Source organism: Acomys russatus, chromosome 26, assembly GCF_903995435.1.
Source record: "Acomys russatus chromosome 26, mAcoRus1.1, whole genome shotgun sequence".
In the NCBI taxonomy this organism is placed as follows: Eukaryota; Metazoa; Chordata; class Mammalia; order Rodentia; family Muridae; genus Acomys; species Acomys russatus.
This window is the reverse complement of record NC_067162.1, coordinates 14550581-14564001: the sequence shown is the minus strand read 5'-3', so window position 1 is coordinate 14564001 and position 13421 is coordinate 14550581. Positions and strand designations below refer to the sequence as shown.

The window sequence follows — 13421 nt, the reverse complement described above, 5'->3', positions numbered from 1 at the left end:
TCCTCTGGAAGAACAAGAGCTCTTAATTGTTGAGCCATCTTTCCATTCCCCCTTCTCTCAGAAATTTAAAATCATTTTAAAATTAGAATTAAGCTTATTTTAAATATTTTCTGGCTCCCGTCCAGAAGTCAATCTGCTGCGTTATAATTCTTAGTTCTTAGTTTGTGACCAGTATTACCTTTCTTGGAATTTTTGGGATTGCCCCCCCTTCGTTATCATTTTTCTTCTTCTTCTTCTTTTTTTTTTTTTTTAAGATTTATTATGTATACAGTGCTTGTACACCTCTACGCCAGAAGAGGGCATCAGATCACGTTATAGATGGTTGTGAGCCACCATGTGGTTGCTGGGAATTGAACTCAGGACTTCTGGAAGAGCAGTCAGTGCTCTTAACCCTCTGCGCCGTCTCTCCAGCCCCCTGTTACCATTCTGATGTTTCACAGTAGATACATGTGCCTTCAGTTCTGAGGTGTTGGTTGAAAGTATCGCTGATCATTTTCTTCACTCTAATTTTCTTATTTTTTTCTCCTAGTTTTTTGTGTTCTTTAAGGGAGAATTCAACTTTATCTTCTGAGCCTGAGACTGTGCATCTTAAATGCCTCCAGGTTACTTGGTGTATCTAACGTAGGGCTCACATTTTGGGGTGCTGGTAGAGAGCTTTGCAGTCAGTTTTCAGGCTCGGCTCTACCAGCAACTCTGGGGACTGACTAGCCAGCCACCTGTGCTTTAACAAGGCCTTCAGGTGATTCTCATGTACATTTCATCTTAAGAACCATAGTAGGAAGCCATTCATGGTGGTACACGCTTTAGCCCCAGCACGCGGAGGCAGAAGCAGGGAAATCTCGAAGTTTGAGTCCAGCATAGTCTACATAGCAAGTTCTGTGACAGCCAGAGCTACACAGAGAAACTGTAGAAAAGCAAAAAATTCAAAAAGGATCATAAGTCAGTAATAATCTTTTATGTATTTCTGTATATACTATGTTGTGATGTTTCTCTAGACTTTGTGTACAGAGAAAGGATTAGTTGAGAATAGGGGGAAAGCTTTTCGAGGTGATTATAGTTGCCTTCCTAATTATATCTACTCAACCATCTAAAACAGTGGTTCTCAACCAGTGGGTTGCAACCCCTTTGCGGGTAGAATGACCCTTTCACAGGGGTCGCTTAAGACCAGTAGAAAACACAGATACTTACATTACAATTTATAATAGCAAAATTATAATTATGAAGTAGCAACAAACATTTAATGGCTGGTGGTTCATGAAGAACTATATTAAAGGGCCACAATATTAAGAAGGTTAAGAACCACTGCTGTAGGGGAAAGGAATTAATTGATCTACAAGGTATTAGAATCTTATTTCTCTACCTTTTTATTAAAACTTGTTCAGACATTTACATTTTGCTCATCAGGTTATCTTAACAAATTTTTATTTTTTAATGTGGTGGGTGTTTTGCTTGCATGTATATTTGTGCCGCTTACATGCCTGTTGCCCACTAGAGGTCAGAAGAAGGCACTGGATCCCCTGGATCTGCAGTTGTGAGCCACCCTGTGAACCAAACCTAGGCCCTCCTACCTGCTGAGGTTTCTCTCTAGCCCCATCTTCTGCTTTTTAAGTTTATAAAATTCCTGAGCCTTAGGGAGCCTGAGCTGGTTTTCATGTCTCTACTGTGAATTACTGTTGTTTTTGTTTTTTTAATTTGGTTCTTATTCTCTTTACGTGGACTTGTAAATGTTTTGTATCTATTCCTCTTTTCCTTTTTATTAGTATTTGTGTTTTAAGTGCTTCATCCCAGCCTATGGCTAGGTATTTTAGCTTAGTTTATTGGCTTTATTGAAGAACCAAAGTTTAGAATTAAATTTCAAGTTTGGACTGGGGAGACAGCCGTTAAGAGTACTTGCCCCTCTAAAAGACCTGAGTTCTGTTCCCAGTACCCACATCCAGCAGCTCACAGCCACCTGTAACTCCTGTTCCAGGATATCTGATGCCCTCTTCTGGCCTTCATAGGCACTGAATGCATGTGGTGTACATACATACACCCAGTCACACACATATACATAAAATAAATAAAATAAAATAGAAAGGCGTGGTGGCGCACGCCTTTAATCCCAGCACTTGGGAGGCAGAGGGAGGAGGATCTCTGTGAGTTCAAGGCCAGCCTGGTCCACAAAAGTGAGTCCAGGACAGCCAAGGCTACACAGAGAAACCCTGTCTCCAAAAAAAAAAAAAAAAAAAAAAAAAAACCAACAACTTTAAGTCAGACTTATCAAAATTTGTTCTTTAAGAATCAGTCTTTTTAAAAAATGATTTACTCAGATTACATCTTGATTGTTATCCCCTCATCTGTATCTTTTCGTTCCCCCCTCCCTCCCTGTTTCACCCTATTCCCCTCCCCTAGATCTGTGACAGAAGGGGACCTCCTCTGTCACCAAATGATCACAGCCTATCAGGTCTCATCCAGGTAACTTGCTTACCTTTCCTCTGAGGGCCACCAGGCCTCCCCACCTAGAGGAAGTGGTCAAATAGGGGACACCAGAGTTCATGTCAGAGTCAGTCCCCACTGTCCACACAACTGTGGAGAATGCACTGTCCATTGACTAGATCTGAATAGGGAGGAGAATCAATCTTTCTGTATTTCATTTAAGGAAAAAAAATTCCCTTCTCTTGGGTCTCAGTTATTTATCTGACCTTTTAAAGTTTTGCTTTCTACATTTAAGTCTTTATTTGGAGTTTTTGTGTTTAGGTTGGTTTCTGCATGTATCTTCTGTTCTGCTTGCCTGTTCCTGTGTTCATGTTGTCTTACAGTTGCACCATGCAAATGCTTTCTATCTTGTGTAGCTTTTGCTTCCTTCCTTGTTTGGTTGTCTGCAGTGCTAGAAGTGAAGCCTAGCCAAACCTTCAGGCTGTTAGGCAAGTGCTTTCCCAGGCACGCACATCCTCAGCTCTTCATTATCTCACTCTGATCTTTTTCAAAAAGCATTCACCCTTTAAGAAAAAAGCATATAATTAGTTTGTCAGATTTCATGGAAAATTCTGTTTTACAATATTGAGTAGTGGGCCGGAGTGGATGGCTCAGAGGTTAAGAGCACTGGCTGTTCATCTGAAAGGCCTGAGTTCAATTCCCAGCAACCACATAGTGGCTCATAACCATCTATAATGAGGTCTGGTGCCTTCTTCTGGCCTGCTGGCTCACATGCAGGCAGAACACAGTATATATAATAAGTAAATCTTTTCTTTTTTAAGTGCTTTAAAAAAAAAAACAATTTTGAGTGCCATTACTTTGGATTTGATGACTGTGGAGAGAACTGGTTCGCTTCATTAACATGATATATCTCTTTTATTCAGATCTACTTACTGGCTCGCTGGTACTTTATGATTTTTCCCAGAAGGTTATGGGAATCTTTGAGGTTTGCTCTGGTGTATATTATATTGTGTTTGTGACTGGTATTATTTTTCTAATCAGTTATTTCTGGCATAGAGAAATGTACTTCTTTTCTTTGATGAGCGTGTTCTCATTATCCAGTAGATGGCAGCAGAATAACTAAGATTTCTTAACTTAGAATTTATTATTTTTAGTGGTACCTTTTTTCCTCTGAAACTAAAATCACATGTATTTAAAGATGTTGATATGAAATATTTCTAAATTGCTTCCCTTTGTTCTATTTAGGAGGATAAAAAGAAACGCGATCGAGACCGTGTGGAGAGCGAGGCAGAGAGAGATCTCCAGTGTCATATCCCTATAAGATTAGACTTGCCTCCTGAGAAGCCTCTCACAAGCTCTTTAGCGAAACAAGAAGGTTGGGATTGCTCTGAGCTGTCTGTCCTGCGTGAGGAGGCTGAAGCTGTAGGGAGGGAAGGGATTAGCGTTAGCTAGAGTTACAACCTAAAGACCTTAGATGAGTTTATCCTAAGGTGTCTTACTTCTCTTGCTGCTTGAGAGCTCTGAGTTTGTTCCACTGTTGGATGGGTATTCTCAGACTTCAACACTTTTCTGATAAGTTGAATTTTTGTGTGAGGTATTTAGTAAAACATAGTTGGGTCATACAAATAGAAAACTGAAGTGCTAGATGATGCCCTTTTAACACTGGTTTCCTGTTTACTTTAGAAGTTGAACAGACACCTCTTCAGGAAGCTTTGAATCAACTCATGAGACAATTGCAAAGGTACATGTTTTCCAGCTTTTTTTTTTAAGATGGTAATTAAAAGTATAAACATTCAGATCCAAACTGCATATCTGTTTTTGGTTATCTAAAGTAATTCTGTGTGGCCTAAATCCATACTTTTAAAGTAGATGATAAGTACCTTGTTTGGCAACACAAGTAGTCCCAAGGTGGTGACACATACTCTTCTTTGGTTTGTTTTAACAGGCAACTTGAAGGGTGTTATGAAATGTCAAATTTCTCCTTTCTAAGTTAGTTTCTCATGTTCAAACTTGAAACTAGGAAACAGTACAGACCCTGCCCCCTCTGCCTTTTGCTAGTAGTACAGGCAATCCCTTCCGTGTGTTTGTGCAACACCTAAGCCCTAGTGTTCAGCAGTTACTAAGTCTGGAAAATAAAAGGAAATGCTGTAAGTTTTATGCCCCTCCTTTGAGTATTTTGTTTTTGAGACCTGGAATTCACTGTCCTCCTGAATGTTGGGATTGTAGGTGTATGCCACCATGCCTGACTTAATGCTCCTTTTAAATGTAGTGGGTTTTGTCGAAAATATTCTGGTAGGTTGATTAAGCCAGTGTTGAGTTCATAAAGAGAAAAGAGGAACTCAGCTGTAACTAATATGGTTATTTTGGTGCATTTTTTATTCCAAATTTGAATTCCAACTCAAAGATGCATTACTTGGGATTGATGGTCTTGGGCATGCATTCTTCTAGAGAACCTCTCTCCTAGCTGTGTATCCATTAGTGCACTTCACATCCTTTTTTTTAAAAAAATCTGATACAGTTTGCATTCTCAACATCTGTCTGGCTTTTCAGTTAAAATCAGCAGTTACTAGCCTCTTTGGATTTTTCTGAGACAAACAAGTCTTCCTATGTAGCTCTGCCTGTCCTGGAAATCACCATGTAGACCAGGCTGGCCTTGAATTCAAACAGATCTGCCTACTTCTACCTCCCAAGAGATTAAAGGCAGGTACAACTATACCAAGCTTTGGCTAGCCGCTGTTTAGGTGCTGGAATAGCTAGGAAAGTGCTATCGGCAGCAGTCCAGGAGAGGAGAGTTAAGTATTAGATACTGTATCCCATTTGGGAGATGTGACTATGAAATGTTTTGGCTTTTGTAACATAAGAACAGAATATTTGCAAGTCCAGAGAAATCCATTAATCAGAGCAGTTTGAGGATGAGAACCCAGAACCACATTTTGTGATTAGCCTTGGTGATTGATTTTTTTTTTTTAAACAAGAATGAGACTATAATCAGGTTTAAGTGGAGTTTATAACACTAAGAGATAAGGGTTGTTAACACACACAGTAACAAATGGACATCTGATTGGTATGAGGGATTACCCTGTGCACTGCCATAGCTGTGTATCCTCAGTGCATGGCATCTAGATTGAATGATCTTTATCCTTGAAGCCCAGAACTAAACCTGGCTTTAAAAAAGTGTACTTGATGAATTCTGATAGTACCATTTTTGGCTAGAGAACAAGGTGATCTTTATATTAAAATGACTGTTTTAGGGAATGCAGACACTTTATCCTCAACGGTAAGAGGTCAGCCACTGGTAAAGATTGTTACCCATAGTGACCCTGTGGGCTGTTTGTAATTCAATGTGTGGGTTCCACAGTGGATGTTTGCTGTCTGGCATTATGTACTGGTTTTGCAGCTTATCTACCTCATAGGAATAAAAGAAGCACTCTCAAATAGACTGATTTCAGGTTCCACCTCTCTTATAACTCAAACAAATAATTGTTAGTCCTGAGTTTCTGTCATCATCTGTCAGTGAGGAAACTACCAGTTTGGTATGCCAGCTCTGTCATTGGACCTGGGAAGAGAATAAACAGGCTTTTTAAAATTGCTGCTCTGTGACTTTTCTTTTTAATCATTTACTATCGCTGCTATTTGAAGTTTTTAAAAAAAAAATTGATATGCCAAGTTTACAGGGCGGACAAGTCTGTCTGATGACCTAATCTTATAGAATAGGGCTTAATTCTTTTTTTCCCTTATAACCTCTTTTCACCCAATGTTTGTGCAGCTTTAAATATATAGGAACATAAAATAGGTAAGCAGATCAAACATACAAACATTTTTAAAATGTATTTTTTGTTTATTGTTTTGTTTTTGTTGTTTGTTTGTCTTTGAGACAGTCTCTCTACACAGCTATAGCTGTCCTGGAACTCACTATGTAAACCAGGCTGGTCTAGAACTCAAATCCTCCTGTGTCTGCCTGTACCTTCATAATAATGCTGGGATTAAAGCTGTGCATCACCAGGCCCAGCTTGAAATTTATTTTAAAACATTCTTTGATGTGCATCCATTTTTACCATTTGTTAAAGATGAAAGTGAATTTGCATACAAACGACAGAGATCTTAAAGTTGCTGGACGGTTGATAATGTAGAACATGAAGCATCTTTAATGATTTTCTGAGTTGACACATTTTTAATTTATAATTGTCAATGCTGAGAACGCTGCTTCACATAATATATAATACACAAAGAACTATTTGGGGATAATTTCAGAAATTGTTATGAGTTCAGTCCTAATCTCAAGCCAGAATTCATCTTAAATTTTTTATGATACTTAAAGCAACTCAAAAGTTTTAAAATGTCTGTTTAAAAATCAGGCATTCTTAAGACAATACAATCCAAAGATACATTAACCTGGTAGCTGCATACTGAGGAATAAAGTGAGAAACTATTAATACACCTTGTTTTCTCTGATTGAACCACTGTGTTTGGGTAAAAACTGAAAACCTTGCTCGTATAGTAAAAGACACTGCAATTGATAGCATAAAATAGTCTTAAATCTGATCTACGGCATTTTGGACAGCATTTGTCAACATCATATGGCATGAAACTGCGTATGTGTGTTCAAGGGCAAGGCTACAGTGAAGTCACGCCACAGCAGAAAGTCCTGACAGAAAGAAACACCTTGGATAGAAGTTCGATTTTCAGTTAGTTTTTGGTTGTACCTTCAGAAACCTTTCCCTGTTGCCAAGTTTTTCTTGACACCTTCCCCACTACACTCTGTAGTATAAGGAGCTAGTCTGTAGAGCATGGATACTCAGCCCTGACAATATTAAAAATACCAGTGTCTTGTACTCAAACACCAATACCACACTGAACCCTGGCTCCACCAATGACTGGAGCCCTTCCTTAAGAGAGGCTCTATACAGTGAGATTGGAGTGGATCTTCCCTGTCCCACTAGTTTTTTTGTTTTGTTTTGTTTGTTTGTCTGTCTTTGGGTTTTGTTTTTAGGGTTTTGAGACAGGGTTTCTCTGTGTAATGGTCCTGGCTATCCTGGGCTCGCTTTTGTAGACCAGGCTGGCCTCGAACTCACAGCAATCCACCCACCTCTGCCTCCCGAGTGCTGAGATTAGTTAATTTTTTGAAAGTTCCTCTTGTAATATACAGCCAGAGTTGAGAATGAATTTGTGATACGAATCACTGATTTTCTCAAGTAGGGGTCAAGGTGTCTGTACATAGGCATGCATGTGCTTGCCATAGCGCACATATGAATGTCAAAGAACAACTTTTTTTTTTTTTTAATTATTTTATTCAGATTACATCTCGGTTGTTATCCCATCCCTTGTATCCTCCCATTCCTCCATCCCTCCGCTTTCACCCTGTTCCCCTCCTCTATGTATGTGACTGAGGGGGAACTCCTCCCCCCTATATGATCATAGGCTATCAAGTCTCATCTTGGTAGTCTGCTATCCTTCCTCTGAGTGCCACTGGGCCTCCCCATAGGTTAGCATGTGGTACTTATCGAACGAAGGACAACTTTTAGGAGTCAGTTCTCTGCTTCAACCATGTTGATCCTGGGAATTGAACTCAGATGTTTAGTTTCAGTTCTTTTTGGTTATTTGAACCAAGGTTTCTTTGTAACAGCCCTGGCTGTCACCTGCCTCTGCCTCCTGAAGATGTTCAGTATCTGTTAAAGAACAGTACCCCTTCCCCCATTACATTCATACAGTGCTCCTAAGCCCTGCTCTGTGGTGAGTTACTCTGGAAGAGGAGGCGATTTAAAGGCCTGAAGGCACTCTGTGCACATCTCTATTGCCCCTAGGTTAGAATTTCCCCCCACATTTGTCTCTTATGTGTGCTCTGAGGCCTCTTCAGTCCTGAGCATCTGCAGAAGATGCTCTGCAAACAGATAGCCTGTAGGGTAAGGCTCCAGAGCCTTAGGCTCAAGAAGGTCATACAGATGGCTAACTTCTCAAGGCCACTGCCTCAGCTGGGTGCCTGTCTGGAAGAGACAATGAAGCTGCCAGGAGGGTACTGCTACAGAGTAAGCCCAAGTGGGCTGTCAGGGCCTGGGGGAAGGAAGCGGAGCAGAAAAACCAGACCCTCTGCCAGTTTCTGTCCCTGTCTTCACGCCCAGTCTTATCCCTGCCCCACATCCTATCAGTTCCTACCACAACCCATCAGGAACTTTTTAAATGTCTTTTGTGGAGTGGAACCTCCACGTGTACTTAGTAGAAATATTTGTTTGTGGAAAATATGCATTTATGGACAAGGGAATGTATACCTATTAGGTATAGAACCAGAAAGGTTGCAGGTATGTATTCATAGATAAACCAGGTTGAGTCACTGCATAGTTAGCCGGTCTAGGTTACTTATAGAAGGTGTTGCTTGTTAATTAGGCTGTTCTTCTAAGAGGAGTTCTGTGTCTTTAAGAGTACTACTGTTGGGCTGGAGAGACGGCTCAGTGGTTAAGAGCACTGCCTGCTCTTCCAGAGGTCCTGAGTTCAATTCCCAGCAATCACATGGTGGCTCATGACCATCTATAATGAGATCTGATGTCCTTTTCTGGTGTGTAGGTGTGCATGTAGGCAGAAAGCTGTATATGTTATAAATAAATAAATCTTTAAAAAAAAAAAAAAAGAGTACTACTGTTTAAACTATCTGACCCTTATTATATTAGTTGGTCTTGAAAATCATTTCTTCAACTTTTCAACAAGAAACAGATTATTTTCTATATATAAGATTTATTATTCTCACTTCCACTTTTATAAAATATAACATTACCATTTACATGTCTATACAGAAAAGACCCAAGTGCTTTCTTTTCATTTCCTGTGACGGATTTTATTGCTCCTGGCTACTCCATGATAATTAAACACCCAATGGATTTTAGTACCATGAAAGAGAAGATCAAGAATAATGACTACCAGTCCATAGAAGAACTAAAGGTAACTGTATTTAGTAGTTTGACTTTTGTTTTATGATGATAGAGTCTTGTTTTAGCCCAGCCCAACCTTGCACTTCTGATCCTCCTGCCTCCACTTACCAAAGACTAGGATCATAGATGTGTGCCACTAGGTTGGCTCATTAGGTTCTTATTAGAGAAGTAGATTAAACTGTAATGCGTTTAAACTGAGAGTCAAACTTTTATGTAAAACAGAAATCATATTAAAAATTGTAAATTTGCATCAGATTCCCAGGATCAACATGATGGAAGGAGAGAACCAACTCCACAGAGTTGTCCTCTGATTTCCATGTGTGCTGCAGTGGGTGGTGTGACAGACACACACACACACACACACACACACGGTAAATAAGGTGATTTTTTAAAAGATGTATTTAGTTGCAGGGCATGGTGGTACACATCTTTAATCCCAGCACTGGGGAGGCAGAGGCAGATGATTCTCTGTGAGTTCAAGGCCAGCCTGCCTACATAGTGAATTTCAAGGCAGCCAGGACTATGTGGAGACCCTGTCTCAATCAGTTAATTTTTTTTTTTTTTTTTTTTTTTTTTTTTTTTGGAGTAATCTGCAAATCTGAGCCACCAAGATGGATAAGGCACTTGTTATGAAAACCTAGTGGCCTAAATATTTGCTGTACAAGCATGAGTTTGGATCCCTAACACCTACGTAAAGCCACACATACCAGCAGGTATCTCTAATCTCAGCACTGTGAGGAGGAGGTTGTGTGGAGACAGGCAGATCTTAAGGGCTTGTTGGCCAGCTAGTCTGGTCACGTGCACACACTCCCTGAAATAATCTAGAGGTCACCAGGTCAGCGTGTGCATTTCTTGTTTTAGGTTTTGTTTCCTCTTTAGTCTGAGTATATGTTGATTTCAGGGATGTGCTTTCATGTTAATTTTATGTGATTAAAGTTTGCATTAGACCACTCAAACAGGTAACTTGATTTAGGTAATTTACCCTTTGGGTAGGTGTAGGGGCTTCCCATGGTAATGTTCACCCACCCTGAAGGGCACTACACAGTTAAGGAATGGAACAGTAAACTTTTTTTTTTTAATTCAAATGTTGTTATAATCAGCTCAGATGTATGCACACTGCCAGCATCTAATTCTCTTCAGTTTTAGTTTGAGTGTGTAGGTGATAATCTAACTACTTGGAAAACCTGAATTCCACTATTTTACTTAAATGACCATTTTTTTTCCTGACATATTTTCATCTAGTGAAAATGAGTCTGAAACTTTATTTCAGACCTTGTTGCTGGGTAGAAAAGCATTTTAGAGGATGGGGTTTGTTGTTGTTGGTCTTGTCTTGTGGTCTGTCGTAGATAGGGTTTCTATTGCTGTTTAGTTGAGACTGCTTATGGTTTCAGAGATTTAGTCCATTTACATCATGACAGGACATGGCAGTGTAGCGCTGGCAGACACGGTGCTGGAGAAGGAGCTGAACGTTCTTGATCTGCAGGCAGCAGGAGACTGTGACAGTAGGTCTAACTTGGGCATATTAGACCTCATATCCCACCTCCACAGTGACACACTTCCTCTAACAAGGCCACACCTCCTCATGGTGCCACTCCTAATGGGCCAAGCATGCAAACACATGAGTCTGTGGAGGCCATTCCTATTCAAACCACATGGTCACAGGAGGGAGTAGAAGTGTGTTCTTGAGTATGTTTAAGCCAAGACTCAACACTCAAAATGGAGTATTTTAGCCTTCTGGAATTTTCTACAGGCCCAAAAAACAAAAAGTGTATAGAAAGATTCAGTTTTTTGAATGACCAAGTGCCATCACACAAAGTCAGTAATGCCATCTTATATGGCAGCTAAAATGTAAGAACTCTGAAAGTCACCTCGGCCTGGAGATATAGTTGGTTCCTAGTTTTAAGTCCCAGCAAATTACTTTAACAGATAAGATAGAATCATTAACGTGATCTGCCAATTCATAAACTCACTACTGTCTGCCAGATGTAGCCAAGTGTTTGTTTACTAAGTGTACATAAGCATCTAATATCTTATTTCACTTGCATTGCTCTGTAGCTCACGTAAGATTCTGAGAGATCCAGAGCTAAGTGTCCACATATACTTTCATCTGGTTTTTACTTGATAGCAAATTTATTGTGGACTTTGAATCTGTCTGCTTATGAACTTAAAAAGAACTCAGTCTGTATTTTTATTTTGTTTAGAGTGTTCTAAACTGTCATCACTACTAAACAGTGAGAGTTGAGTGGCTTTGTTGTGGATTTGGAGGTTTGTGGGGTATTTCAAGTTAGATCCCCCCACTCATGTTTTAATAGTAAGACAGTGCCATGATCACACATGCTCCTAGGGAAAAGTGCAGGGCTCATGCCTAAGACACACACAACTTTGAAATGTAAGCCCCAGTGTAATTCTGATAATTCGCCTCCTCTAGTTTATGTTGAACCTCCTTGAGGTTTATTTCACTTTGACATGGTTTTATAATGTCTGCAAATTATGTTTAATTTTTGGTAGTGTCTAAACACTTAAGGTAGCATAAATATTTTAATGTTTTTGTTCAGCTTATTTGGGTTTGACAGGAAAAAATGTTATAATTTAACTTTGATCCCAGTTTTTAATTAAAATTTGAAGTAAATATTTGTCTTAAACACAGAGTAATATATTCTCTTTAAATTTTTTTTGCATATGATTTTTTTTTTGTTTTTCTTTCCTTTTTTTTTAAAGATTTATTTATTATTATGTATACGGTGCTCTGCTTGCATGTACACCTGCAGGCCAGAAGAGGGCATCAGATCACATTGTAGATGTTTGTGAGCCACCATATGTGGTAGCTGGGATTGAACTCAGGACCTCCGGAGGAGCAGTCAGTGTGCTTAACCTCTGAGCCATCTCTCCAGCCCATTGTTTTTGTTTTTCGAGAAAGGGTTTCTCTGTGTAGTCCTGGCTGTCCTAGAACTTACTCTGTAGACCAGGCTAGCCTCAAATTTACAGCAGAGTACTGGGATTAAAGGCATATACCGGCACCATCACCACCTGGCTATATGATTATGCTGAAAAAACTTTTTAAGTTTACATTCTAGATTGAAAGTCAGTACAGGCCAGGTGTTGGTGGTGAACACCTGTAATCCCAGCACTCGAGAGGCAGATGCAGGTGGATCACTGTGAGTTCAAGGCCAGCCTGGTCTACAAATTGAGTCCAGAACAGTCAAGGTTACACAGAGAAACCCTGTCTTGAGAAACCAAAATTTAAAAAGAAGGAGGAGGAGGAGGAGGTCAATACAGAGATAGTAAATGCTTAAGAATTAGAAACAAATGTACAAATATTTGTTAGTCTTTTTTTTTTTTTTTTTTTTTTTTCATGACAAGGTCTCGGTGTAACAGCTTTAGCTGTCCTGGACTTGCTTTGTAGACCAGGCTGGCCTCAAATTCACAGAGATCTTCCTGCTTCTGCCTCCCAAGTGCTGGGATTAAAGGTGTGTGCCACCACCACACAGCCATTTTGTCAGTCTTAAATTGCTGTAGTTGTTATTTAATAAATGGTGACAGAAAAAAGATGTCTTTTTTTGGTTTTGTTTGTAACTTTTTTACAGGGCCTATATGATTTCAGACAGAATTAAGAGTCTTACTCTAATGCATTTTTCCTCTTAATGTTCTCTTTGCAGGATAACTTCAAGCTGATGTGCACTAATGCGATGGTTTACAACAAGCCAGAGACCATTTATTATAAAGCTGCAAAGAAGTTGTTGCACTCAGGAATGAAAATTCTTAGTCAGGTAAAGAAACTTACCACAAATCAATGAATAGTATAAAATCTAGATATTTGCTAAAGCTACACTTTCCTCATTAGCAAATCATATTAAAGTAGTGAGAAATTAGGGGATAATTTCTATCAAGAAAAGTTAGCAAGATGTTCAAATATAGTCACTTCTGTTTCACAAGTTATATTACTACATTTATTTATGATATCTGTGTGCTCTCTCTCTCCCTACCCCCTACCTCTCTACACGAGCAGTTCCTTCCTTGAAGGCTGATAATTAATGGATAATAAAGTATGTGAGCCACTGGGAGGAAGGCAGATCTCTGTGAGTTTGAGGC

General features: G+C 39.5%; 1 protein-coding gene across 2 annotated transcripts in view; it reads left to right on the top strand.

Annotated features, from left to right (window-relative positions):
• Positions 1-13421, top strand: part of Brd7 (bromodomain containing 7) — a 33726-nt gene that overhangs the window by 2523 nt on the left and 17782 nt on the right. For both annotated transcript variants that reach the window (XM_051169295.1, XM_051169296.1), the window contains exons 3-6: positions 3661-3790; positions 4099-4156; positions 9198-9342; positions 12989-13099. In XM_051169295.1, the coding sequence (XP_051025252.1) occupies positions 3661-3790; positions 4099-4156; positions 9198-9342; positions 12989-13099 (444 nt within the window). The remainder of the gene's footprint in view (positions 1-3660; positions 3791-4098; positions 4157-9197; positions 9343-12988; positions 13100-13421) is intronic.